Source organism: Pieris rapae, chromosome 4 (assembly GCF_905147795.1).
Source record: "Pieris rapae chromosome 4, ilPieRapa1.1, whole genome shotgun sequence".
Classification (NCBI taxonomy): domain Eukaryota; kingdom Metazoa; phylum Arthropoda; class Insecta; order Lepidoptera; family Pieridae; genus Pieris; species Pieris rapae.
Genome location: NC_059512.1, coordinates 10,832,929 through 10,860,495, shown reverse-complemented (window position 1 = coordinate 10,860,495; position 27,567 = coordinate 10,832,929). Strand labels below are relative to the sequence as shown.

Below are 27,567 nucleotides of genomic sequence, written 5' to 3'. Positions count from 1 at the left end.
GTTATGTTAACTATGGTTAGAACTTTGGTCATGACCTATGAGAGCATAGAAGGGGGATCACGTCAATTGTCAGCTTGAGTAGTCCATGTCATTTCATAAGTGTCGTTGACGTTTAATATAAAATGAAAAATATTTTAAAAAAGATATAGTGTGCAAATATCATTTTTATTATTCAAGTGAACTTAAATATCATTATGTGGTACCAAAGAAAGCCACCAAAACTATAGCATCATATAACACATCCTTACAAAAGTTGCGTCATCTCGGCAATCAATGCATACTAACATGTTTCTAAATAATTAAAAACCAATTAGTATGCCTTCTCATCAGGGTGAAGAAGAAGATAAACCTTGTAGAGCTTGTAGTGATTTTAAATCGTGGAGTAAAAAAACTAAGGTTAAAATCCAGACACCAAGTAAACCTGAACCGGTAATTTTTTGTAACCTCATACTTCCAGAAAAATCTAGATAAGATTAGCACTGCCTGTCATAATTTTGAATAACATGCATTAATAAAGAAAGTATTGAAAATGTGATGAAAAGAAATTTTTGTTATATGTTGTTTTTAAATTTCCAAAATTGTTATAGGCACCATTGGAAGCGAAAGAATGTCCTTTAGACAAGGAAGAATTAGGCAAATCCACATGGGGCTTCCTACACACTATGGCATCCTATTATCCAGAAAAACCAACAAAATCTGAAGCTGAAAAAATGGTTCAATTCTTTAATATTTTTTCCCAATTCTATCCATGTGAGCCATGTGCACTAGATTTCCAGGATGAGTAAGTATACATACTACATACAATCTTATGTATGTAGTTTCTTTCTTATGTGTAAGTTGATTACTGGTGCCTGTGTAGATACATTGTTGAGCTTTATGACTGGCAATAAATTTTAGTTTCTATGTTTGATTCATTATTGTTTCTATGTATTATTTTATCTTGTTTTCTATTTTGTGCTGCGTAACTGTTAATAGTTGGTGGAAAGAGATTAACTATAGGTATTTATCTGTTTCTATGTAAAATATTTTTTAAAGTTGTATCAGAAATGAAGTTTATATAACCTTTAGTTCCTGAAGCACATACATCTGCATTCATTTCACTAATCAATTTTCTATGGAATGTTACAAAGGCTTGAAGCTAGATAATAGCTATAGCCACATTTTTTTTAATTTGTTCAACTTGTGCCTATTATATTGGCATTAATGTTATCTAAATTATTTTTTTAGCATAAAAAAAAATCCACCAAAAACAAAAACCAGAGAAGAGTTAGCAAAATGGTTGTGTGATAGACACAATACAGTCAATAAGAAACTTGGCAAGCCAATGTTTGACTGCAGTAAAGTACATGAGCGGTGGAAAGATGGCTGGCTTGATGGCTCTTGTGATTAATAGAAATATCGCAGCTAAAATGTCGCTTTTCCTGTGGATCCAATTAAGACTTTTTTTACACTCTTCTAACACTTATTATCTTCTGACCTTACTATCACTAGAAATTATTTTGCATTTATTTAAAACTTTATAAGTATGACATTTTAGCTGTGTTTGTAGTATAGACAATATTAAACAGTTTTTAGTTGGTATTCATTCCTGCAAATATTCACAGCTGGTGTGTTATATACAGGAATTGTGATAATAGTGTACAATTTGTAAAATATATTGACTGTTAAATAGATAGTATTATTATTCATTCCTCAAAACATACATACAAAATTGTACCAGTTCTGATGCAGACTAAAATACAATAGTATTTAGTTTATAAATTAAAATTCAAACATATTTACACAGCATATTCAAACATATACAGGCTGTCCCAAAAGTCGACGTCAAGTCGAAATTTTCTCATAGGTCATTACCTACCAGGCAGTGGCAGCCAGTGGCATTCCACACCAGTTATCAGTAAAATTAAAAAAAAAAAAGTCATGGATATTTTTTTGTTATTCCAGAAAATGCACACCATGTGACAGTTTTTTCATTCCTGTTGTTACATACAAATATTTACTGTTTGCTAGTTTTTTTTCTCTTACGTCATCCCGAATAGTGTTTTATGTAACCTATGATCGTAAACTCTGTGCTGATCACTCCAACTTTTAGGAAAATGTCATTTTATACCGTACCAAGTTTTCAAAATTAATTTTCGCACTACTTCAACTGATCGTCCTGAAAAAAAATGTCATACTCCAGTTTGGAAAGTAGCTTTAAAAGTTAGCTCATTTAATAAGGATTCTACAGTGGTATAACACTGAGTCCATTATTTCTTAGATCGGCCATAAGATTTTTTTTTGTTAAACAACAAAGTGTGTTTTTAACAATCTCTTTGACATTACAACAAATGATTCTAGCGCACCCAAAACATTCCTAATGACCACACCGTGGTTTAAATAGGATGGAGAGAGACATTCCATAAAATGTGAGCGAGACAGATAGTGACTATTTTAGTATTAGTTATTAGTCTATTTTATGATTAGATTTATTAAATTTTTTATAAAAGATGTTCAAATTGCCGTCCTTCAGGTGCAATACAGGCTCGACATCTCCTTAAAAAAGATCGTGAAATGAAGCGGGCAAATCGTCCATCATTTACAAATTCTACTGCTTCCGCTATTCTCTAAGTTCTTCTACATTTTGAATCGACTTGGAATAGACTTTTTCCTTTACTGCTCCCCAGTAAAAAAAAACAAGAGGATTTAAATCGGGTGAGTGGGCGGGCCACGAGATTGTACCACCCCGCCCTCCTCCTTAAAAAGGATACTCCTCGTTAAGGTGGTTTCAAACTAAGCGGCTGTAATGCGCTGGACAACCATCTTGCTGGACCCACATATCTCGTAAAATAGTAAGCGGCACGTCCTCCAGCAAATTGGGCAAATGATTTTGTAAAAAATCTAAATAAATTTCAGCATTTAAAACTTCTGGTAACTCAAAAGGCCCTATGACTTTTCCGTTCAAAATTTCAGTCCACATGTTAACTGTGAAACGGTACTGTGATCTGTCTGGTCTCATCAATCGTGGATTTTCGACGTGCCACTCGTGCAGATTGTGTAGCTTCATGTAGCCGTCTTTTTTAAAAGTTGATTCATCCGACCATAAAAAAATTTCTAAGAATTGTGGGTCTTCTCGGTATTTTTGAATTATTGTTTGGCAAAAAGCAACCCGAGGTTCATAATCTCGAGGTAATAAGGATTGTACTCGCTGTACATGAAATGGATGGAACTCATTTTTTTGTAGTATTCGGTGAGCTGTACTTTTGGGCACACCTGTGCTGGCCTCAATTCCACGTACCGAACAACTTGGGTCCTCATCAACTGCTTGAAGGACAACTGCCTCGTAGGGTAGTGAAATTCTACCTTCACCGTGCACTTGGTTTGGCAGTCGGCCCTCAGAGAACAGTAGACGGTGCACATTGGTAAAAACTCTGTGATCCGGATAGCGATCTGCATTAGGGTATCTCTCGCGATACCGTCTAGCGGCTTCACTGGCATTACATAAACATTCGCCATAAATACATTAGCATATTCCTGTGTAGTGTACGTAGCCATGGTATGGTACAAATACACAATAACACGTAAGTCCAGGGAAAAGTAAAGGTCGTCGTAGATCACAAATGTAAAATCCAAATCACAAGCAAACAAGTCCGTAAACGAAGCCAAAGTAGTTAGAACACAAAATAATACTAGCGAATACGAAGAGATGCGTAGTAAACGAAGGAGCGTTGCGTACTGACCAGTGACCTGTAGTGCGTGCAGCGTGTGTCAATAGCAATAAGTAGCGTCACTATCTGTCTCGCTCACACTTTACGCCATCTTATTTAATGCCACATGACATATTAAGTACCTAATGAATAATAAATATAAATTAAAAACAGAGATTTGTTCTCTATCAGCAGCAGTCTTGGTGAAATAGGAGCAAGCAGTCTCGTGGGAACAACACGCAAATACGTATTCGAAATAACTAGATAATATTACCGCGTAAACGAATTCAAGTACGATCTGTCACTACACCCGTTCACGAGTATGACGCATGGCCAGCCATCGGGGATCGGCCCTTCACCATATTTTAGGGAGAGTATTTTACGACGCATGGACGCAGCCACAAGCAATGACATTTAAGCAAGCATGACATTAAAAAATGAACTGCTACATATGAAAATAATAACAATACTAATTATACTGATATAATTTGATACCACATGAATCACGGTTTGTTCCCACTTTACATTAAAACAATCGTGGTTGTTGGGCGATCGTCAAGTGATTGAGCCTGTCTAGGATCGTTTAAATATTCATTTGTATTGTAATAGGCCTTAGAAAGCAGTTTTACTTTAATGTACGATTTTAATTTATTTACTGACAACACTTGTATCTCACTAGTACTATTAAAAAATCGTATACGATTACTTGGAAATAATTTTTCGTTTTATGCACCCTTGTAGTTTGTGTGCTAATTTTGTTTTTATTACTTTATTACATACAGTAGGTACTATATGTCTGAAGGATACTATTCTTTTTAAAGATGTAGAGGATTTGCCTGATCTGACAAAAAAAATATTAGAAAAATGGTTCACCCTAAAGGCCATCCCTGCAATTCCATTCCTGGGCGCTTAAAATTGTACTAATGAGCTCGCTGAGTTCAAGAAATAATATTTCTATGTGTTTGAGCTCTCCCAGCTCGAAAGTCTGATAGAAGTTTCATAGAACACTATTTTTGAAATTTTCAAACCAAGCAATTTTCCCGCGGTTGACGGCGATCGACGCATTTTTTAAGCTCTAAAAAACGATAATCCGATATGAAATGTCGAAGTTATGTGAAAGAAACACTTTTTTCGGTTTTCTTTCGTTCACGATATCTCTCGAACGAATCAACCGATTTTGACCATTTTGGTGGCGATCGACGTCGTTTTTCAAGCTCAAAGGTGGATTAGATTTTGAAGTTGATTGATGAAGCCGTTTAAAAGTTATTGCAAAAAAAACACTTACAAAAAAACAAATTGTTATTTTTTTGAGATTTTTCAAAATTTCTCAAAATCTATCGGTCCGAATCGGTTCAAATTCACATGAAATCTAATTTTAAGGGAAACGCGGAGAAGGAAATGTAGGCATCACGCAGCTGCACGCGTTTATCGCACGAACTTTATCGACGAAATTTTGTTATTTCGGCTTGCGGAAATCGTCAGATTATATATTTTTCAATATTCTTCAATTATTTCATTTAAAATAAAAAAAAATTTAGCTACGCTCGAGAATGTCAAGATGACGTTTTTTTTTACAACTTTGCTGCCCTCCCCTTTCTTTACGTCACTCTCAAATTGTCAGATTAGTGGAATATACACTTTTTAGGATGTAATTAACTCACACTACCTTAATCTGACGCGCTATGTCTGATGAGAATGTCTGATGATTAATTTTTTTTTTACTTATCTGATCCTGTATCCTTCACGGGCGGCCTTATATATGGGCCTCATATTTGGTGGAGGTACTTAACCGGGTACAAGGTATCCCCCTGTAATTAATCTGCCGCGCTTTAGTAAATCCCGAAATCCCCTCTTGGGCTCTCCTACTATCATAAATGTATTGCCTGGCCAAGTATCATCAATATGTAATTCCTTAAACTTCCCTTGGGGACGACCCACATATCGCTCTTATTGCCCTACAAATATCGATTTAATGTTGGCTGTCCCCACAACATAACACCATATGACATGATACTTATTATTTGTATCAAACCAGAGAACTATATTGGAGATAGCACTGTTTACATTCTCAAGTGATGGATTTCATCGTTTCACTTTACAATAAAGCGAAGTGTCATCAGCAAACAGTACCATCTCGTGAAGCTGTTTTACAAGAAATGGGAGGCCAATAATTTACATGCATGGGTATGCACAGTAGCGAGTCCCACATAACCCTTCACCACCAGGCAACCGTGCCATGGGAGGGTATGCGTAACGCATTTCCCCACGAAATCTGAAATACTCTTAAGCATTTCTCATAAGTGCATACAAGGTGCTTTCAAAGTTCCCCGATGCTAGGATAGCTATGTCATCCGCATACCCTACTGTGTAGAGATAGATAGCGTTGAGTACTGTAATGAGCTCATTTACCACTAGATTTCACAAGAGCCTTGCGGGCAACCCAACGTATCAAAAGACTTTTAGTTCGAGTAACTCTGGGATTACAAAGAAAGGAAAACTTTGTAAGAAGATTAGTGTGAATATAAAAGTTAAATATTATTTTATGAGTTTCAGACTAACTTGAAATAGTCCAAACGAGAATCGTACGTTTGCAATACACCACGCAAGTGTAGGCGATTGCAAAGCTTTCTAAGGAAACGTATTTGAAATATTTTAATAATATTTTTAGCATTTTGTAATGTGGTGTTCCGAATACAGTAGCATACTGTTAGAAGTATCTCAATAATTGGGTTTTAAAAAAAAGAAAGATGAGTTCACGATACAATGGAACTTTTATTTAATTATAAAGATTACAGAATATTATAATGAAAGCCAACAAATGTGTGTGCGCGACGAAGGATGATACCGAACTGATTTCATATTTTAATTATCATTTCACCTCTCGGTTGGGAAATGCTGACTAAACAGAAGGTACTAGTATGTCAGCCACATAGGGTGCAAGGCTATGATATAACAATACGCACAAGTGATTTGTAAAGAGTAACGGTACTTTACTTTGAACGTTAGTAAAGGCTGAATTAATACAAAACCAACCATTTTGTTAGCCTTGTTGGCAACGGTTTCCGTGTACTGACTAAAATTCGGTTTTTACTCCGAGGTCTCTTGAAGAATATTTACGAACTAATGGCAAGTTTTGAATGTGATAAGAAAATTCAATCGTATTGGTCTTATTTGTATATGAGACTGTATGACATTTATTGACATTTAATCACAGCGGCACAAAAGAGATATCTGCTATTATTTTTAAAGTAAGTTGGAGCATCATTGATAAATAAGGCAAAAAGTACAGGACCCAGAATGAGGCATGCATGGTATATGGTATACCACAATGGCTTAGAAGGCACACACATTTCTATTAAGAAATATACAGACACAATACAATGCCTTGACAATATTCCTTAAATATACTATTAAATCAAACAATATTTATAAGCAAAAGTTTAATATCTCATACGAAGTATTCATCGCATTGCCACTAACCTAACAATGATCCTTAACAATTAAAAAAAATTAACCAAAGTTATTTTTAATTTGATCATAAGAACTCCATTTCCCTCTCGATCCCCACAAATTTCAATTGCTCTGTTGGGCCATATCTGAAAAAACATAATAAGAACAATTCTCTTAATATATCTTCATCATATAAGAAATTTTAATCATAGAATTGGATATGGACAGACCTTTTCTAATGCCTTAACTATATATATGTCGCAGTAAAGTAGTTAAATCAGTGAGTTAATTGAATCTCTAGACAGATAATTAAAGATCGATATTAAATCAAGTCGCTAGCATTTTGATTTAAATAAAGCAGCGTCGAAAACATTTAACTATCTGTCTGACCGAAAGCCAGCGTGTTGATTTATAATGTAAAACAAGATGGCGGTCACGACAACTTTAAGAGTTTTTGTTTCAAATTGTGATTTGGTGAGATAGTAAACATGTTGTCGATTCCGCCATTTTTTAATACAATTTTTAAAAAATGTAACTTGTTTGTTGTTCACTTTATTGTCAAGAGCATGTGAGCAGTATGATAATAATTTTACTTATGTCATGGGAGGTTCCTTAACGAAAGCTGTATATTATATACCTGTAGTCAAAGAAGAGCTCTTCACCCGGCTGAATGGCCCGCTTGGCGAAGATGCCAATACGGTGGTCTCCGTTCACCATCATCACCTTCGCGTAGCAGTTCGGGTTGATGGAGTGATTCGCGAAACGGATTTTGTTGCCTTTGCGAGTCGCATCCACTACAAAATCTGCAATCATTTATGTATTTCACTAATGCATTTCTTTTATTTCGCCCTTGAAAAAATTAAGAGGGAGAATTATAACGACAGGATAGCCGTTGGGTTTTTTTGATGAATATCACATATAAAAAGAACACGAGAGAGGTATTCCTCTCGTCACCTCATTGAGCAAATAGTTTAATATATATATATATATGAAATTATATAAAAAATAATTTCGCAGACAAGTAGTTATATATTATATATCTTAGGAGAGTGAGCTTCTAATGAGAGCATGAGAGCATTAGAAGCCATCGACTAATCGTACTCTTCCATAAATATTTAAAAAGTTATTGAAATAATTGTTTACCCATTGATACCTTAGAATACACATAAGCTCATACTAACCGTTGTTAAGGTTGAAAAGAAAAGAGCACATATACTTGTCGTAGACCTTTCCCCTTCGGTCGGCTTCATCCTGAGAAATGATCTCTCCGCAGTACTCCGAGATGAACTCGTTCTTGTGAGCCGCCTCTTTTAGGAATATACCCCATCCCGCGACGTCACTCGGCGCCAACAGGAGGTGTTTGTGGAGGCCCCTGGTTCAGGGATTCAATGATTCGTTTACACAACGTACACTATATACAGTACCCGGCCATGTATAAGTCGCTTCGTGCTTTAGAAAGAGATACTCGCTCTGTAGAGCGTCATCTCTGTCACACGAAACACTAACGGTCCTGTATTTATTTATTTATACATATGTTCTTAAACAATGTGAATGCCTAAAAAATGCAAGAAAATATCGAGCACATCAATTACGTTAAAACATTAGCAATGTATCAAAGGAAAAACTAAACTAACAACCACAGAAAAAATAAAAAAATATAAATAATCAATAAAAATAGTAATGAAAACTAGAAGATAAAAATAAAAACAACAATATTAAGAGTCTTGTTACATATCCATTGCACTCCCTTTGCCCCACCAGTCTTTTGATCGGATACCAAGCACCAGACTGGTCAAACTTCAAATAGCATTAAGTATAATATAGAACATTGTCACACATGTAATATCAATTGGGCCAATTTAATATTTTTTTTAATTATTTAGTTAAGTTATCATTAATTATTGTAGAATTTAATTAAAGCATTTAAATTCATTTCGTTTTTTTTGGGATTTACCGCTATTGTAAATCACATCAATGTTTGTAATAAAGTTGTAAGAGCGAGATAGCCTATTCACTGGACCATTGAAACTGGCAAATTGATTGATCCAAAAGTATCTGTTAAGGTTGACAAGGGCGATAGAGACGGCGCTATGCGAAGCCGAAACTAGCCGAGTGTCTCTTTCTAAAGCACGATGCGACTCAAACGTGGAGACCCGAATCGAGGTACCTCTGCACGGAGACGTTCTTGCAGTAGGGCAGCCGGGCGTCGGCTCCGCAGGCCGAGCATAGGTCGGGGTCGCACTCGCGCACGCCCAAGTAGCACGGGCACTGCTTCGTGTTGCACTGCGCCTTGCAGCGGCATCCGGGGAACCGGTTCTGGCCTGAGGAAGACTTCGGCTTTAGCGCTGGCCGAAGGGGCGGGTTGGAAAGGGGCAGTAGGCACATCACTCACAGTCACTGCTGCACTGGCAGAATTTCTCGCAGAAGTTCTGCGACTGGACACAAGGGCACATGTTGTCGCAGGGCTGGTTCGGATGCTCGCACGGCGTGTAGTTGAATCTGCAGACGCGTGAGGATTATTTATTATATTATAGGCAGCTACGTATTAGGTCGGTAAATATTGAACTTCATTCTTAAACTCAAATATATTGATTAAAGATTTTCGTTCTTCCTCATACAATAGCTGTTCCACTTGAATGAGAAAGACAGAAGGCTCACCTGATGTTAAGTGATATGCCCATGAACGTTCAGTACCAGAGGGCTCGCGAGTGCGTTGCCGGCCTTTTAAGTTATCCATTATCAATTTATCAACATAAAGGTAATAGCTATATTCGGGACAACGTACACGTGATGCGAGGCAGAGTCCTTCTTGAGCTGCACCTTGCGGCAGTGTACAGACCACAGGCGGTGCTTCTTCTTCTTCTTCCTGGGCGGAGTCCTTTCCGCTTCTACGCCGCACCATTGGGCGCCCGACTGCGTCCAGTGACGGTACACCTGCGTCCACAATTGTACTCAAGAGAACTCTCTCAATTTTTTTATTTCTCAATTCACATTTTTAATACAGTAAATACACATTTTTAGTACACATATGTACACATTGACACACCAATATTTATAAGTATTATTTATAAGGGTAGGCCATCGGTAGTAATTATTTGTTTATTATCCATTCGGAATTGTAATTTCCATATCTAAGATACTATTATGCCTCCTATGAAACAGTGCATATGAATTGTCCCACAAGAGCGCCATATAATAAAGGTAAAGTTAGATTAGGCAGAGAAATTTTAATGTCTAAAGTCATTCAGAATAATTTAAAAGCACACTGAAGCAATAAAGAAAAGAAAAAAGAAGAATATTAGAAAAAAATTGTAATTGCGAGCACAGCCTCCGCATTTGCTCCGCAGGCTCCGCCCACCGAGGTCGTATCATCAATCGTCATAACGTTAAAATCACCGACACCGTAGAAAAGAGGAATGTTATTCTGGTTCGTCACAATGATATTAAAAAATCTAGCCTCATTATTTAGAGAAAAGATGAATCTTACTTTCCAGCTATGCCAATTGATTTGCTTTTCAGGATTATGTGCCTAAATAATTAATACAAATGTATTGATGTTTTAATATAGATTAATATTGTACCAACACTCATTAAATATTCGTGATTTGAAGAGTTTCTTTACAATACTCAGTACCTGACAAATAAAATACATAAGAAATGGTTTTGACCTGTTGGCAAGTCTTGGACAGCATCACTTGAGCAATAGCGCAGTAATTGGAAGCAAACACCTTGTGCAAGGCCCGGAACAGAGATTGGTCGGAGCCAGTCCATTCCGAGTCGATGTCGCCCACCGTCAGACCTGCAAGGGGAGATAATTTAATTTTATATATTTTTATTATTTCTATGTTGATGAAGAAAATTTAATTTTTATTTTTTTGAAATGAAATTTTTTCAGAGTGAGGGTAAAATTTTTAAGGATGAAACGTCACAAAGATGTGCAGCGTTTTGTCGAAGAAAAGGGAGAGAGCGATTGAGATGGATTGCGAGAGAGTGAGAAAGGGAGATCGAAAAAAATACACGCTATTGGTTGATGTATTCGTTTAGTAGTTACATAATAGAACTTTAGATGACAATTCTGTCGCATAACATTTTGTGAAGTATTAATATTATCATTAGCATATTATAACAGTGTGTAAACATAGATATACAAATACATGGAGTGACCATACACTAGTCTGTGAACATCTATTGGGGTTTTTACTTTAGTAATAATTAATTTACCATGTTTCATTTCTGACATGTCTACTTTGTATGCATATATGTATTTTTATTGTTTTTCTCAGTGTCCATTAGATAATTAAGTGTAAATCCGCGATTTAAACTCACACGGGTAAAGGAAGCGAAATAATAGTTTTAATACAGCTATAGATGGGAGAGACAATGGTTTAATTTGATTCTCACCCAACGCATTGTAAGCGGGCTCCGTGTCTTGTTCGGTGGCAACCTTGTTGCCCCAATTGCTGTTGCTGTTGCTCGAGTTGCTGTTGCCGCCTGGAAATTGCAAGGAAATAATTAATACATGGAAATATAACTAGCTTCCACATGTAGCTTTACGTGAATTTTATGTATATTAAACAAAATTTTTGCAACCTCTTACAATTATCGTTATAGTTAAGTTAATTTACATAAAACCATACATTTTGTTCACACTCTCTATTGGTGAAATCCATACAAAAATTTAGACAAATGCCATGAGTAACTAAATCCTCTAAAATATAAAAGTTTGTCAATCAAATATAGAATTGGTTAAACATACTTTACTGTATATAATTTAAAAAAATGTTTAGAATAATTTCCCCCTTATTAAAAAAGTGAAATTATGATATTTTAATAAATAGTAAAAAATGTTGTTATACCTTTCTGGAATTTGTTAGAGTCATTGCTGTCCTCCGAAGAAGCATCGTTGGGGGAGTCCAAAGCCTTGCTCTTGTCTTCCAACTCCACGTCACCGGCCTCACCCAAAGCCTTCTCCCGAGCCAACTTCTCACGCATACCGTCCTGAAATTTATAAAATTAAATTTTATTTATATATATATATATTATATGTAGAGAATTAATGCGTTATATCTATCTATTTATACTGCACTCAATAGATTCTGATTGTATTATAATAAATTATTTATTTATCATTTTTTATCAATTTACAACATACCAACAGCATGTAACAATTAGAGCCGCAGGGCTCCGAGAAGGGCGTGAGGTCTGGACCTCGGCGCTTGGAGAGGTTCGGACGAGGGTGGCAGGCTTGAAGACCTACGTTGACATTTATTCATTAGTTTCAGGTAAAAATTCTTAGGTCCAAGGTTCTCTTTTAATGTGTTCAATCGTATGACTAATTTTCTGCAGTCTAGACAAGTTATTCAAATCAAATCAAAAATCATTTATTCATATAGGTTACATAATGAACACTTATGAACGTCAAAAAAAATGAAATATAATGATTCTAATTTTACATTTACTGCCAGTTCTCAAATCAAGGGCGTAGAGCGGAACAGAAGAACTGGCAATTAGCTCTCCGCCACTCATTTTAATAGCCAAGTTTTTTTTTTACACAATGTTTGTAAGGAGCTGCAACCATCACACCATGTTTCATATGACATCTTGAGTAATAAAGAATAATAAAATAAATTAAAAACAAAGATTTGTCCTCCATCAGCAGGAGGCATGGTGAAATAGGAGCACCCACTTACATACTCGTGAGAACAACACGCAAATACGTAGTATATTAATTAATCATTTAAAAATATTACAAGTCAACCCTCTCGATGAACTTAAAGCCTGAAAGGCTTCCCAACCTAAAAATTGCCAAAGATCAAACAAAAACATAAGTATGAATATGATAACATAAACATGCTAAAACATTGGGAGACCTTGATGTATCTAAAAAGTCAAAATCATAATGACCATGAGTGCAAAAGTAAGATGGGGAGGCAGAACTAATATGCTTGGGGCCTTACCTGTGGCCTGACTTCCTGTCAGCCGAACAGAAACGGTAATTGTAAGGCCGAGATTAAAAATATAATACTTATACTATACATACTATGTAATTTAATATTAACTTTGAATGTGCATAAGGCCGTGTCCCACATATATTGTCTTACAAAAATATTAATACAAAACACATATAATGTATATTAAACACTTTTTTTAAATTGGAAAGACATTTGGCCAAAATCCATCTGATGTTAAGGGAGCCATGTCTTTTTAGAGAGCATGTCCAGATGCCTGTTTAAATTTAAAAAGTCCTATCCAAAAAACAAAATGAAAAGAAGTACAAACCCTACTAAAATGTGAATACAATTGGAACTGGTAAATATTGCTATCATATCGGTACTCACGATGCAAAAAGCAGTCGTACTTGAAGCACCTCCGACAGAAGAGAGTGTGGAAGGAGTGCATGGTCTGGTCTCGGGCCACGCACTCGGCCAGAGGCCCGTCTATGTTCGGAGTGCACTCGGGGGGCAGGGCGTTGGGGTCGCTGCGTGACGTCAGTTCTATGTACCTGAAGCATTGCAAACATACAAAAATTAATCATTAAAGCACCGACAATTTGAATCTGATCTCCAGTTTCGGACATCTAAGTCCAAAGCCATGATTCGAACTCATGATCCTAAAGTTCTAAAGACTCCCGTCCCGAATTTCATTTAAACCGTTGGGCTAACACTGTTTTAATAAATAAAATAAATAATTAATCCTACACATAATTGCAAGATATAGAACGCCTACTTTTCTCTTAGCTCTTGAGCCGTCCCCTTGTCCGGAAACTGGGAGCTAATAGCTTGAAATATGATGAAGATGGGAAACTGCTTCTCGTTAATTATCTTCTTTTCGCCATCCTTGGATTCATCCTTGTCTTTTTCCTTGATGTCTTTTGCTTCTTTCTATAAAATCACAAAATTGGTTAACGAACATTTTTCATTGTGCGTTGAGTGAGCTGGCAAAAGTTATATTAATTGTAAGTGCCATAGTTAGTAGTTAGTTAATTTCTTATATTTTTTTATTATGTAATTTCATGTTTGTTTTTTTTTTGTTTCGTCTATAAATTATTATTATTTAGGGTGACCTGTTAAGGCAGGAGTGTTGTTTAAAAAAATATATATATATGTATTACTAGCAGACTCGGCGAAGCGTTGCTGTGGCTAAAGTTTTTGTAATATTACATAGTAGTAAACTATTCAAGGGAAATGGTATGAGAGCTTATGTGGAACGTTGTAACTTTTAACACAGCGCCATCTGTTAGAATTGTATCAAATAATAAACAAATAATTTGCAGTAAAATAAAATTGCGACTATAATTAAAGATCTAAGCTATCCTATCTCTTGAGTTGGACCAGACTGCTCATGGTGTGCCAATTTATTTTAAAATCGGTTAAGTAATTTAGGAGTCCATCGCGGACAATCATCATGACAGGAGATTTATATATGTTAAGATTAATTCTAACTACCCATTTCTGAGTCTGTTTCGTTCATTGTTTACATTTAAAATATGAACTAATATGTATAAGAAAAACTGTATAATAAATAAAATGACTAAATTATGTTTCCTTTCTTAGATGAAAACTTTTGGAAATTGTAAAAATTGTAGGTTTCATTACAAAATTAGATTCACTCACCTCCTTATCTTCTTTAGAATTCCGAGATTCGCGTCTCGTTCGCTCTTCGGCCACCTCCTCTTTAGTCTGGAAGCACATCAAAGCGTGCACGAGATCCACAAATAGATGATCGTCAATGAAACCACCTTCTTTGTCACCTAAAAGATTGGAGTATATATATATATATATATCCTCACACCACAGCCATTAAAAAATCCTACAGGACTGAATGAGAGAATGTATGAAATAATTGTTTAATATTGTTAATGTAAATTAAGCTTATAAAAGTTGATGGGTAAGATGGACAGAAAAGATAATGAGAGAGGGAGGGAGCCGGTAGCAAGATGCCTATTTTCTTTTAAATATAATTGTTATTGTATAAAATGTTAAGCATGTGTATCTTCTGTAAAAAGGAATAATAATAATAATTAATGCTAATAAATTGTTTGTTCACTTTGTTAAGAACTCACTATATCCATAACCACAATCATCACATCCAAAATGTATCAATAGCTTCAATATAATGCATTATATGCAATAGCAAAATGTATAAAGATGCTACAAGATACACACAAACTTCAACAAATCTAATAAAATGCTAGGTTTTTTCCTTTACATTTAAAGTGCTGTTACCAAATAATTTTTTGGTCCTGGACCTAATAATCTGCTCCCCACACTACAAAGTACACATTCATATATACTATTGATACAGTTCAAGATGTTTTCTTAGAAAACTTTGCAACATGTTTATTTACAAAAATATTTTATTTTAATACTCATACTGACCTTTTTGCTAAATTTTACTTTCTTTGTAAGAGCTACAGAAAGAAGAAGAGAAAATAGAAACAGTCATAAATAACCTTTAGCTCTCTTAATTACCATTTTAAATTCTCCTGTGGATAGACTTTCTTACAATTTAATTACTCAAATTAATGAAAATATTAATATATTTAAAAACATTCTTCCAACAGTTTAGTTTTTACTGTTGGTGGCTTTTTTTATCATGCTAATATATGATTTATATTTCCTAATTTAAAATAAAAGTGCAATATTTTTTACAAATAAAACAAATATGGGATATAATAAAACAGCCCAAATCTAAATAGGAAAATTAAGTTACCATGAACTTTTCCATCATAATTCTTTATTAACTCCTCAATAAAGGTTCCATCTTGATCCAACACTTCATCTCCCATGTAGGGAATGTTGTGCAGTACTGTCTCATCTTCCACCATAAAGTTCTTCTGTGTTGGAGCCCAGGTGTACATAGTAGGTATTGGATTAACCGAGTTAATCATGTGTATAGGAACTTGTTGCGTTAATACCACTCCTGATGCTGGAAATATCAGCAAGTTGTAGTTAATATTCTAAATTAGACTGGCTGCATCATGAAGCCGACATATTAAAAAATCTGCAATTTTAAACAATTATATGATATCAATGGGTTCATTAAATTCCTTGTATATATATATTGAATCTAATACTTATCTATTACATATTTTAAATATTATATTATCTACAAGATTGTTACAATAAGATGCTGTTTTAAGTAAGTCTGCTTTTAAAGACTCCATAATTTATACAGCTAGATGTATCTTAAAGTATGTATTAAAATAAAAAAATTAAAGCGAAATATATGAAATATTTATATAGATAAGCCAAGACAAGTTCTGGGTGTTTTATAAAATCATATTTATTTTACAGTGAGAACAAAGGCTACAATAAGATTAAACATATAAGTGTATTATATTTATAATTTTAACTTTTTAATTAAAAATTATTAAATAGCTTTAAAAATAATTTAATGAATAGTTTCCAAAATGTTTAAAAATTGTTACTGTTTAAATAAAAAAAAACTTTACCATCAGTATACGAGACTTCCGCTCTCTTCATAAGGCTCTCGTGATTAGGGCTAGGTCCTGGCTCTGGCCAGTAAGGTCGTCTTCCACGCTCACATCTCTCATTTTCGCTGTTTTCAACCGCCTCGGACATAATTCTTAAATTTCGCGCCCATGCAACCTTTACTTCGTCGGCGCGTTTGAAGCGCTACAAATCAATAATTCTTTTAATTTTATTTAATTACAAATTTTAAATATAATTCACGATGGTTATAATATTTAAGTAGAAAACACAAGAAAAATTAATACTATGCCTTTGCCTGCCGGAGCCGCATGTATTCCGATTTCACCCTTTTCTTCCATTCTGCTGATACTTTACTTGGTTTACTCATATTTTACTTCCTTTACAAGGCATACTAACATAGCAATCAATTCGGAAGAATTGATTGAAAGATAAAAGTGAAACCAACTGAAAAAAATATGATTTGTGAGAAGATATGAGAAAAACTAAACGAATATCTAAGCTAAAAGAACTGTAGTATTTACCAAGTTGAATATTGTTTACTGACAGTCACAGATCACATAACGGTAAACTGAATGTCTATTAGAGCTCTGGGAATATTTTCACGCAGACGAACAGCTAAAAATTGACGATACTCTGTCACGTAGTAGGCAGTAGCTAAATGCTGATAGCTCTACAATCTATTGGGTTTTGAAGTTAATGTGTTCGCTGCCATTTTTTCTCGGTTAATTTTATTGGAAAATAAAGTACAACTAAAAAGGTGAGCATGTTAAAGCAAGTATAAATATGATTTAATCCTGTATGTATTTTACTTTAAGCATGCCATTTTCAATCATAAATCATAATTTCGGCCACGTATTACGTAATTTGTTGTACTTCGTCACAATAATTTACTACGAAAGATAAATAATACAAAAACATATATGTGACCGATCTCAAGCGCAGAACGTACGAATGGTTGGCTACACCGAAAAGTTGTTCTGTTTGTAGGTGTGCGTATCCTACAAACTGCCGCAGGTTATGCGAAGAGGCTCGTATAATGACCTCGTATCGCAACGAGGTGGGTGCTTGGGATGGCGGCCCGCCCGGCGCCGAGGGGGACTACGCCCCGCAGCCTGCACCGCCGCTGTCAGCGCCCATGCCCACTACAGACCCTTGGACAGGGGTCAGCTACACTCAATATCCCTCCAACTATGACTACCATTCCTATGGTGCCCCTCAATATGGTTACAATTATGATTCTTCTTACTATCACAGAGCAGACAGCTATTATGATGCTCAAAGTAATTATTCAGGGCAGTACCCAAGCAGTTATGGATATACAAAGTCCATTGACCAGCCATCTGGTGAGAGTCGTAGCTACACACATAGAAGACCATCATATAAATCTAAATCCAGGAGCATTTCGCCATATGATAGAAAGGATCGACAGTATTCCAAAAGAGAATCTAGTTATGATCACAAGTCTAAGATAAGATCTTCGTCTAAAAGAAAATATACTCCAAGTCGGTCATCTTCCCGATCAAAGTCAAGATCTTATTCAAGATCTCCTATACAGAGAAAGAGGCGCTCTGTTGACTCAGATGATTCTAAGAAGTCCTATAGAAGATCCAGTAGGAGTGCTAGTGAACAATCGAATAGAAGAAGAAAGTCAAAGTCATTTCATAGATCAAGCTCCAGAAGCAGTGGCAGACATTCAAGAAGTGTATCGCCTAAGTACAGAAAACAGAAAGATAGACGGAAGTCACCCATATATAAGGCAGACAGATCGAGAAGTGTTTCCCCTAGGATAAAGTTAAAAAGATGTGGGTCTAGAAGCCGATCACCAAAAGTGAAACAAGAGAGAGATAGAAATGTGTCTCCATATTCCAAGTCAAAAGATAAAACAGGCTTCAGTAACAAAGGCAAGGATAAAAGGGTTAAAAATTTAAGTCCATTAAGAAAAGCTACAAAATCCCCCTCACCTCAAATCAAATTGGAAAAAAGATCTATAACACCATCTAGAAGTCATAAAGCTTATGATAGGTCCTCAACTCCTCCAAGACAAGGCAATTATAAAGAGCCACATTCATTAACATCTGATAGACCGAAAGACAGTTCTGTTACTCCACCTAGATGTTACGCCCGTAGCCCTTCAAGTTCGAAGTCAAGTTCATCTAGATCATTAACTCCAAAAAGACGTAATCGGTCACGACGCCGGTCTTCATCATCTTCATGTAATTCGTATACACGAAAACGTTCTAGATCACGTTCTCGTACTCGGTCAAAGCGTAAAAGTATGTCTATTAATAAGTCAAGCAGCAGAAGTCCAACTCGTGTTCGTCATAGAAAAAGCAGATCATCATCGCGACATCGATCGAGAGCACGTCGATCAAAATCACGATCCAGATCTCGTAGTGCGCATTCCAGTAGCAGAAGTGGCACTAAAACGCCAAGTGAGGACGAACGTCGAGGACAGTTTACTGTAGCAGATAGAAAGCGTTATTGGAAATTACACAGACATAATCAAGGTGGAAGAGTTAAATCTCCAAAGGAAATAAAAGCTCCACCTGGAGCATTTGAATTTGCAAAAGTAGATGATATTGATTATGGAGATCCCCCTGAGGTAGAGGGACCCAATTTCGCTGAATTACTTCCGCCACCCGGTCAAGTTGCTCCTGAAGGGCCTTCTAATTCAAAGACCAATAAAACACCTCTCCCGATTCCAATTAAAAATGACGGAAGCTTTTTAGAGATGTTCAAGAAACTTCAAGAGGAGACAAAAAAACAAGAAGAAGTAAAGAAACCAGAAATTAAAAAACCAGTTTTACCATTTATAGGTAAAAGGCGTGGAGGTAGAGTTCTAAAGACAGGACTAGTTAAAAAAGCTAAAGCAATTGATGAACAAACCGTTGACAATACACCAAAAGACGCTTGGTCTCTGTATATGCAGGAAGTTAAAAAATATAGAGAGACGTCATGTGAAGAGGAAAGAAAGACTAGACCACTTGTCAAATAGTTGTAGTTTTATATATTATTATGTACTTTTAATTCATGAATATTTTTTTAATGTCGTTCGCGTATATTGTAACCTACTATCGGATTTTAATTTGTTCTAATAAAGTTGAAAAATCTATATTTTTACTTCTCTCATCATTGCAGCAGAATGCCTGAAAGTATCAAATCAGCTGCTGATATCAAAACCGCACCTTTCGACCCGCGGTTCCCTAACCAGAATCAAACAAGGTAAATTCTTACTTATTATAACTTTACATCCTTGTACCAACTCGAGGGCGATGGCGGATATTTTATTTAGCCTTATTTATACAAAGATGTATTTAAAACATAAATAAACATATTTCAATGATATTTTATGGCCATACAGACGTCGGCTAACACGTTTTTTATTTAGAAATATTTTTTAATATCCCATACTACTTACGCATTCGGAAACGTATGCATACGTAAATTTAATTTATTATAGTAATTATATTAAACATTCTTGAAATTTCAGGCACTGCTATCAAAGTTATGTAGACTTCCACCGTTGCCAGAAAGTGCGAGGAGAGCAATACGAACCGTGCAATTACTTCAAGCGCGTGTACAAGTCCCTGTGCCCCAATGAATGGGTCGACAAGTGGGACACCCAACGTTCAGAGGGATGTTTCGCGGGAAGGATTTAATTCATTCGTCTCTAGTTAATTTATTTTTAATTCCTGTTAGGTTTGCTCGTGATGTAGAATAAAGAGTTACAACTAACAAATTATTTTTAATTTTTGAGGTTTTATCAAAAGTTACCTACACTAATCTAGGTTGTAAATTTCAATAGTTTGCGCTAATTCAACGTACTAGCAGTACTCAATACTCTTGAACATAGATCACAAAAATAATATTACTATTTTACGGTATTAAATGAACATGCAATAAAAATGCAACAAATTTATTAAAAATGATATAAGAATAATTCAGATTTAAATGGGTCCTGGAAAGGCTCCCTTTCCACGCAGCTCATCCCAATGTTCGATCCAGAAATTTGGACAAATTGTTTCAAAATACTTCTTGAAGATTTTGCAATCGTCAACGTCGCCTAACAGGCGCGTACAACGGTAGTAGTCACAGTAGTTATCGTAGCAGGCCCTGCAATTCAATATTTAATATCATTTAAATATCTCAAAGCAATATTTGCGCTATATTTTAATTAGGCGCTTGAACGCTAGTAAGTCTGCAACAATTATACAATTTCTACGATTGACATATTTTTAAAAGACCTTTTAAAAAGATTTGACTGACAATCAAATCAACTCATTTCTCTAGCGTTTTTGACTCGTTTCCAGCCTTTGAGTTTTTTTAAATATACAAAATCAATGGTTATAATTATTTAATCCTTACTTCGTCTGATTTTGAAAAGGGTATCGAGGGTCAATCCTTTGTGTCCTAAATTCTTGATCACACATTTTGCTTTAGAAAAAAGATGACAAAATTGTATAAGAAATATTACAAAATAAATATATTATTTCAGGGCGCTGCTGTTTTCTTCATGATTTATTGATTTATGATGGTAAACAAAATTTTGAATGCCATTCTTTTATTGTTTTTGTTTTTTGTAACTGACCAAGAAAAATTATAATTAAACCTTTTTTCTATACTTATTTAATTTAAGTAATATTTTATTTAGGTTTATCAGATCGCAATCATAAGGACTACGACCAAGTATATTTATTTGGTAAAACAATAAATTATGAAAACCTAGTAGATACCTAGATTTGCCGTAAGTATGTTTAATGTGCAAATACAAATCAATTTTGTGCACTGGTTTACTTCCCCAATAAAATTCCAACCATGGGAATGTTGGAATTTTATTGGGGAAGTACCAATAATAAAGTTGGTAATGGTACCAAATTAATTAATTTAATAATACGATTGTAAACGGTGAATATAGCTGGTGAGAAATTAATTAAAATAAATAAAACTAATCGCAAAATATGTTGCTCAGCTTATCAATGGACCAATTTGAGTAGTTTTTTTTAAATTTAGGGCTTGATCTTGAAAGATAAAGATTAGAACAATTTTCATTGAAAAATAAAAAAGTTTATTAATACATACCGTAAAACCAATCAGTCTCTGAGATAACAATTAGCACAGCAAAATGTTCGCGGTGGGAGCTAAATCAAAATAAAACCAATTTGGATGTAATAGAAATTTAATTATATTTATTACGAATGAAAAACAGTGTGTAGCTACACCTATCTTCGGCTACAAACAGCAATCAATTAGAATTCAAATGTTTTTGTTTTTTCGGTCTAGTCAGAAATGATATAGCCACATATTTCATTAAAAATGTAGCCTGTGTAGAACCCCCTTCATGACGTCATACTCTGAATCGCGCTAATTTCATTATGCACTTTTATAATTAAAATAAAATACAGATTTGATAATTGATTTACAATAATAAGACTAGATATTCCTTAAAATTTTACTATAAAGAAACCCATTTAAAAGTTAATTTTGGAAACCAAGTTCATAACAAGACTTAATACATATACTTATACAACTTCTTCTTTACAACACTGCTTCAGTGAGAATCATTGTTGGAGTTCTTAATAGTAGCGGTGGCATATTGCTGTTGCCGCATTAATATACCTAAACATTGTAGAAGGCACTGCATACTCGCAGCAGAAGTTGCCTGAAAATTAAAAAAGTACAGTTTATATAGCAGTTTTACTAGAAAACAAAACATGCTTACTTGATGTAATGAAGTTGAAGTTGGTAAAATAGATTATGTAGATATTAGTTATATAGAGTATCAGTAAAGACAATTAAAATTTAATAACAATTTAAACAGAAAGAATAAAATATGTTTGGGGAGAAATTACCCTCTTTTGCATATCTATTCTAAAAAATAACATTATTCAATTTTAATGTAGGTCTTTTAATAGCCCCAATATCACTCCCTCTCTCATAGATAGTGACATTGCCCATTCCATTTAAGTTACAATCTATGGTAAGAACGTCATTACAAATTAGGACAACATATTATTACCTTCAGCAGTAATAAGTCTGGATCAGTGTGTGCAAAGGGTGAATCTGCCGATTCTATGCATCTGGCTAATGCTGCATCACTAGTAAACAGAAATTTTGTTGTTAATGTTTATCCTTTGCTGTTAAGCACTCGAAATCTCATCAATAACAGTTTAAATATATTGTTCAATTGTACTATTTTCTTTCATTCATTGTGTTCAATAGTGTTTAAGCTATGCTAAACAATGTTCAGAAGTATAGTATATTCCATTAACTTAATTTGATTTACCTTAAATTTAGTGTGGGAAAATATATAATGAGTTCATGTTTTGTTTGTTTTTCTTGTATGTATGTATATGTATATAATTTCAAGAAACAACAAAACAGATTTATTAAACATAAGTTATACATCTTATTGGAATATATACCTGAGCTCAGTAGTCTGAAGCTGCTGCCTAGCTGAAGCCATAGCATCATGAACAGCTAGTTGCTCTCTTGGCTGCAATGGTGGATTAGCTCCCATTGCCTGTAACACATATTACTTATTTAAAAGACTTATTCACATTGCTTGGGATTTTATAATACAACATTTGGTATATTATTATTAAATTGAAAGGATATAGACCGTACCACAAAAGAATATAGACATAAAACATTTCAAGCTATTCAATATATAAACAAACAATTGATTTTTGAATTTGAATTTGGAAGGTTTCATTATAAAAATGAAGAATTCAATATAAATGTCTTTAACACCTTTGTATGAACTTCTGCAATTGCTCTCAAACCATTAACCCATTCTTGTCGAGCCCTTGCATCCGTTGCCCTTAGTTTTAGCATGTCTCCTGAAGCACAGTTTATGGTAAAGGTTTTAGAGTCTTCATCACTTGGACAAATCACAGCCCCAGCTAAATGTGCCTAAAAACAATGATTTTTTTGTTCATCATAATTATGCTTTACATTTGTACCAATTAATAACTATGTAACTTACCTCTCCTCTCGCTGGTTGACCTGGCTGTACTGTATCACCTGGACCATCAAACAAATAATACGTAAGAACTCCAGTTTCTGGATCCACAGCAAACCATCGTTGTTGCCAACCCTTCACAACATTAGTGTATTTATACAACTGCCCCGATAAGGGTCTGTTGGAACTAAGACACGATGCTTTGATCATTATTATGATTTGTTTAAAAACATAACTAAGATCTTTAACAATTATTTCTTTGATTTATACTAAAGATGATTTACTAAATTAATTAGCTTTTATTTTTGTATAACATTTATTTAGAAAAAAAACCTTTTAAGGTATATGCAAAAAGTAAATCCGAAAAAAAATGAACACTGGTCACTGCTCACTGGTCTTCCAAACTACAATCTAAACTCTAAAGTTCCCCAAAAATTTTAAATAATTAAAAACACACCACAGATAAAGACCAAATAGAAAAATACAAGTGTCCAAACTGCAGCCTCGAAATTTACTACATAGAATACAATTTTGTATAATTCATTCATCTAGGGAAAGTCCGTTCATCGATTTTAGAAACAATTTGAAATCTGTATTTACCATAGAGTACAATGTACATCATTTATTACTATTTCATCTGTGATCTGAGTCTGACGTCTGTAATTTAAATGTTTTGTAAGTTAAATTTTAAACAATTTTAATCTAATTAATGAATAACAATCATAAAAACTAACTAAGATGCCCGTCAAACTTGTTCGTACTGATATTGATACCCTAAAAAAGATTACACTACCTCCTGGAAGTCATATTATAGGAAGAGGAGAACTTTTAGAAGTGGTATGATTGTGTCGTTATTTTACTTTATAAGCTTAGAGTATAATTGATTATTTTCTCAACTTAATGTTTTTCAGTTTGATAAGCGGGTGTCCAGAAAGCATGCAAAGATTGAAGTGAAAAATGATTCTATTGTTGTTAACGCTGTAAGTATTTGTATACAGTAACACCTAATTCAGCCATTATTGTAAATTTTCATCACTTTTTAAATATGTTTCAGCTCCACCACAATCCTGTATTCTATACCAAAAGAGGTTCCAGTAAATCGGAAGCATTGACTTTAGATTCCATGGTAGTGTTGTCTAATGGTGACAAAATTGGACTGTTACCTAGGACATACTGGTTTGAAATAATTGTTGTTGATGAAAAAAATTCTTCAGAACAAACAAACAATAATATTGAAGTAAATAAAAATGAAGACTTAACAAAAACATCTGAAGAAACATCAAGTATGATACCATCTCATGATAACAACATTCAGGAAGCTGAAAGATGTAAGTGTATTTAATAACAACATTTAAAATTATAGATACTCATTACGCTACAATGTTTTAACACATAAGAAATACATTTTCACTATGATTTGTATTTTAATGTTAAATATTTTTCTTGCAAAACAAAACACCAAAATTTTTATCACAATCTAACCAAATTAATGAATATATAGAAACAAAACATACAAAAAATAATTTAAGTCTATAAGATGACATATCTAATATCTGACAATTAAATCTAAATACATGTTTTCAGTACAAGAACCAAATACTGAACAATTAGATAACACACAAGAACCTGTCTTGACCACATCCCCAACAAAACGAAGACGAAGTGCCTCAGAGGATACTTTAAATTTTGATTCAGGTATGATTGATGAAAACATAAAAGCTAAAGATTTTTTTTTCATATTTCACAATAAATAATCAAAATGATTTACATTAACTAAAAAAAATATGATGATTTAAATTGTTAGTCTTATATACTAAAAAAGTTAAAAGATTATTCAATAATATTGCCTAAAAATAGAGACTGGGTTTATCTACTAAGGAAAAGGATGGATCTACATGTAATTTTAAAAAATTGTGAAAAATGTAATTTTTAAATACTAGTTATATACTGTGTAGATCTGTTTATAATTGAAAAACGTTTAGTACATACTTTCATGTATATTCAATTAAGGTTCTAGAATTATCCCATTAAATAGGGCACATTTAATAAAACTTATTTTATGTATACTTTTATTTTATGTATGTGGTAATTTTCAAACTTTATCTTGTAATAAATTAATTTCTTTCATTGTATATGTAATTACATGCTAGCATGACAGGTAGTAGTAGTAGTATAGATGCAGTGTAGGAGCCAATAAGCTAATCATTACTTGCTAAGCTTTGTGATGACATCTTTATTGCAGAAAGTCAAAGCAGTGAGTCTGATCCTGCAAAGAAGATCAAATTGGAGCCACCAGACAGCAGTAATGGAAATTCTCAGCAGGGTTTAAGTGATGCTAACATGGTAGTGATTTCTTACTATAATGACAAACCTATTCCAATATTAATTCTTTCACTCCAAGCAAGGTTCATTGTTATATTTAATTTGGGACCGATAGGAAACAGGCAAGGGGGTGATTGTGACTTCTGTATGTCAAATGATTTTCATAATTAAAAATACTTTGCTCTGTATAAACTAATTTTTTATTAAGTCAAATCAATTGTAACTGCAATTAAAGTTACATGTTAACTGTTGTTCAAATCAACATTATATGATGTGACTTTATTGATTAGGCTTCCAGTTCAAGTGTTCATCAAGGCAATCCCTCATGTGCTAGAGAAAGGTGTTACTATGGGTCAAGATGTTACAGGTATGTTGGACTTAATATACAGTACTGTTAAAGTGTTAATGTTTGAAAATTAGATGTTAGAAAGTTATGAAGTTGATATAAACAGATTTCTGTCATAAATATTTTTTTTAAATTATTGCTTCATTTAAATTTTATATATAATTAAAAATCTATTGAGGTTGATTACCTTATTAATTTATTTCTTTACGTATTACTTTCTCTAAGTAATATTAGACTAAATTGTTTAAATTTGCTCATAATAAAGTATTATAATTTTAGACGCAACCCAGTTCACTTGGTACAATACAGTCACCCAAGAGATTCTGATTGGGGAACAAGTGATAAGGGTGTATGCCCTTATGGGGCGTACTGCACAAAGAATGATCCTAGGCATTGGGATACCCATACTCATCCACCAGCGACCACACGGCTGCCACAGCTACAAGGTTCGTAATTTTAGGGTCACGTCGACGCCAAAATGCAATACAAATACATGCTAAAGTAACTGTATTTGAAACTACATCATAATTACTTTTTGCCTTGCCTTTTCAGCTTTCCAAATTACACACTATGGAACAGTAATAAATGTTAACCCACAATTCAATATTCGAGATGTTGACACCTCGGAAGGTTCAAATGAAGGGTGTTGCAAATACAATAAATATTCTTAAATGTGTTTGGAGCATTGGATTAAAAAATACTTGGAGATTTAGGCAATGTGTCTATAAAACATCATTTAATCTTCAACAGGTAAACCTAAGACCAAAAAGAAAAAAAAACATATAGAAGATACAACTGATGAATCTGATCAAGATTTTAATGGATTAAATATAAGAGCTTGTCGTAGAAACAGAGGAGGTAGCGTATCTGATGCATATGGATCAGATTTTGATCTTGATTACGCAGAGTCTGAGCCAGACCCCTATGGGTCAGATGAATCAGATGAATGGAATCCACTACATGGTAAATAAAGGTGATAATAATGTTTTATCTTTAATAGTAATTTAAATAAAAAACCAGATTTCTTTTGCCTTGTCATCATTTTTACCGTCACAACTTTTGTGACAAATGTATCATATGTAGACATTACTCTTTAAGATTGGAATTAGTATAATAGCAACGAAAATACTACAACTAAATCATGATATGTATGTACTTATTCTTGATATAATGTTCTGTTAAGTGATCACTCAAGATTTAAGTTTTATAATTAGTTCTTTAAAATAATAAATTGTTATAACAAATATTTTTTTCTTCTTACTACTTATTAAATTAATTTTTTATCATTAGTTGTAACAACATGTATAGTAGCATACCCCGTTTATTTATTAATATTAAAATGTCAGG

At 34.0% G+C, this 27,567-nt stretch overlaps 5 protein-coding genes across 9 annotated transcripts; 3 read left to right on the top strand and 2 right to left on the bottom strand.

Annotated features, from left to right (window-relative positions):
* Positions 1–78: 78 nt before the first annotated feature.
* LOC110995403 (FAD-linked sulfhydryl oxidase ALR) lies at positions 79–1,671 on the top strand. The gene is made up of 3 exons (XM_022262564.2): positions 79–429; positions 588–781; positions 1,228–1,671. Exons 1-3 carry the CDS (start codon positions 316–318, stop codon positions 1,388–1,390), a joined length of 471 nt encoding a protein of 156 aa, XP_022118256.1. The 5' UTR covers positions 79–315; the 3' UTR covers positions 1,391–1,671.
* A 5,440-nt stretch (positions 1,672–7,111) lies between these two features.
* On the bottom strand, positions 7,112–17,148 carry LOC110995414 (histone-lysine N-methyltransferase E(z)). Of its 2 annotated transcripts, XM_045634757.1 has the most exons (17): positions 17,113–17,148; positions 16,881–17,035; positions 16,591–16,774; positions 15,849–16,064; positions 14,750–14,886; positions 13,863–14,017; positions 13,475–13,638; positions 12,289–12,389; positions 11,993–12,134; positions 11,538–11,627; positions 10,805–10,935; positions 9,922–10,070; positions 9,529–9,635; positions 9,304–9,457; positions 8,318–8,508; positions 7,774–7,939; positions 7,112–7,282 (listed from the first exon to the last, which is right to left on the bottom strand). In XM_045634757.1, exons 2-17 carry the CDS (start codon positions 16,956–16,958, stop codon positions 7,222–7,224), a joined length of 2,226 nt encoding a protein of 741 aa, XP_045490713.1. In that variant the 5' UTR covers positions 16,959–17,035; positions 17,113–17,148; the 3' UTR covers positions 7,112–7,221. The 2 variants fall into 2 exon arrangements, with proteins under 2 accessions (XP_045490713.1, XP_045490711.1); XM_045634755.1 differs by lacking the exon at positions 17,113–17,148 and having other exon boundaries at positions 16,881–17,104.
* Positions 17,149–17,204: 56 nt separating this feature from the next.
* Positions 17,205–20,330, top strand: LOC110995416 (cytochrome c oxidase subunit 6B1). 3 transcript variants are annotated; one of them, XM_022262583.2, is made up of 3 exons: positions 17,205–17,348; positions 19,730–19,813; positions 20,082–20,330. In XM_022262583.2, exons 2-3 carry the CDS (start codon positions 19,734–19,736, stop codon positions 20,248–20,250), a joined length of 249 nt encoding a protein of 82 aa, XP_022118275.1. In that variant the 5' UTR covers positions 17,205–17,348; positions 19,730–19,733; the 3' UTR covers positions 20,251–20,330. The 3 variants fall into 3 exon arrangements, with proteins under 3 accessions (XP_022118275.1, XP_045490714.1, XP_022118276.1); XM_022262584.2 differs by having other exon boundaries at positions 17,219–17,348; positions 19,733–19,813; XM_045634758.1 differs by lacking the exons at positions 19,730–19,813; positions 20,082–20,330 and adding an exon at positions 17,579–19,707.
* Positions 20,331–21,755: 1,425 nt separating this feature from the next.
* LOC110995388 (oxysterol-binding protein-related protein 11) lies at positions 21,756–23,993 on the bottom strand. Its single transcript, XM_022262537.2, has 5 exons — positions 23,577–23,993; positions 23,342–23,503; positions 23,014–23,111; positions 22,608–22,686; positions 21,756–22,250 (listed from the first exon to the last, which is right to left on the bottom strand). The coding sequence occupies exons 1-5, from the start codon at positions 23,760–23,762 to the stop codon at positions 22,140–22,142; spliced, it is 636 nt and encodes a 211-aa protein (XP_022118229.1). The 5' UTR covers positions 23,763–23,993; the 3' UTR covers positions 21,756–22,139.
* Positions 23,994–24,233: 240 nt separating this feature from the next.
* LOC110995407 (aprataxin and PNK-like factor) lies at positions 24,234–27,465 on the top strand. Of its 2 annotated transcripts, none has more exons than XM_022262569.2 (8): positions 24,234–24,389; positions 24,464–24,532; positions 24,607–24,880; positions 25,137–25,247; positions 25,795–25,895; positions 26,165–26,241; positions 26,500–26,666; positions 26,971–27,465. In XM_022262569.2, exons 1-8 carry the CDS (start codon positions 24,291–24,293, stop codon positions 27,189–27,191), a joined length of 1,119 nt encoding a protein of 372 aa, XP_022118261.2. In that variant the 5' UTR covers positions 24,234–24,290; the 3' UTR covers positions 27,192–27,465. The 2 variants fall into 2 exon arrangements, with proteins under 2 accessions (XP_022118261.2, XP_022118262.2); XM_022262570.2 differs by having other exon boundaries at positions 26,773–27,044.
* Positions 27,466–27,567: the final 102 nt, after the last annotated feature.

What these genes read in the sequence shown, in the direction of transcription:
- LOC110995416 (XM_045634758.1), top strand. Translation starts at nt 17,628, where the DNA reads ATGACCTCGTATCGCAACGAGGTGGGTGCTTGGGATGGCGGCCCGCCC.
- LOC110995388 (XM_022262537.2), bottom strand. Translation starts at nt 23,762, where the DNA reads ATGATCAAAGCATCGTGTCTTAGTTCCAACAGACCCTTATCGGGGCAG. An exon ending in GTCAACCAGCGAGAGGAGAG is followed by an intron (nt 23,504 to 23,576) that starts GTAAGTTACATA and finishes CATTGTTTTTAG; the next exon opens with GCACATTTAGCTGGGGCTGT. An exon ending in CTTCAGACTACTGAGCTCAG is followed by an intron (nt 22,687 to 23,013) that starts GTATATATTCCA and finishes TCTGTTTACTAG; the next exon opens with TGATGCAGCATTAGCCAGAT.
- LOC110995414 (XM_045634757.1), bottom strand. Translation starts at nt 16,958, where the DNA reads ATGAGTAAACCAAGTAAAGTATCAGCAGAATGGAAGAAAAGGGTGAAA. An exon ending in GCCCGCTTACAATGCGTTGG is followed by an intron (nt 10,936 to 11,537) that starts GTGAGAATCAAA and finishes CTCCCCTTGCAG; the next exon opens with GTCTGACGGTGGGCGACATC. An exon ending in AAGAACGTCTCCGTGCAGAG is followed by an intron (nt 8,509 to 9,303) that starts GTACCTCGATTC and finishes TCCCTGAACCAG; the next exon opens with GGGCCTCCACAAACACCTCC.
- LOC110995403 (XM_022262564.2), top strand. Translation starts at nt 316, where the DNA reads ATGCCTTCTCATCAGGGTGAAGAAGAAGATAAACCTTGTAGAGCTTGT. An exon ending in CACCAAGTAAACCTGAACCG is followed by an intron (nt 430 to 587) that starts GTAATTTTTTGT and finishes AAATTGTTATAG; the next exon opens with GCACCATTGGAAGCGAAAGA. An exon ending in GCACTAGATTTCCAGGATGA is followed by an intron (nt 782 to 1,227) that starts GTAAGTATACAT and finishes TTATTTTTTTAG; the next exon opens with CATAAAAAAAAATCCACCAA.
- LOC110995407 (XM_022262569.2), top strand. Translation starts at nt 24,291, where the DNA reads ATGCCCGTCAAACTTGTTCGTACTGATATTGATACCCTAAAAAAGATT. An exon ending in CATTCAGGAAGCTGAAAGAT is followed by an intron (nt 24,881 to 25,136) that starts GTAAGTGTATTT and finishes ACATGTTTTCAG; the next exon opens with TACAAGAACCAAATACTGAA. An exon ending in TATGGGTCAAGATGTTACAG is followed by an intron (nt 26,242 to 26,499) that starts GTATGTTGGACT and finishes TTATAATTTTAG; the next exon opens with ACGCAACCCAGTTCACTTGG.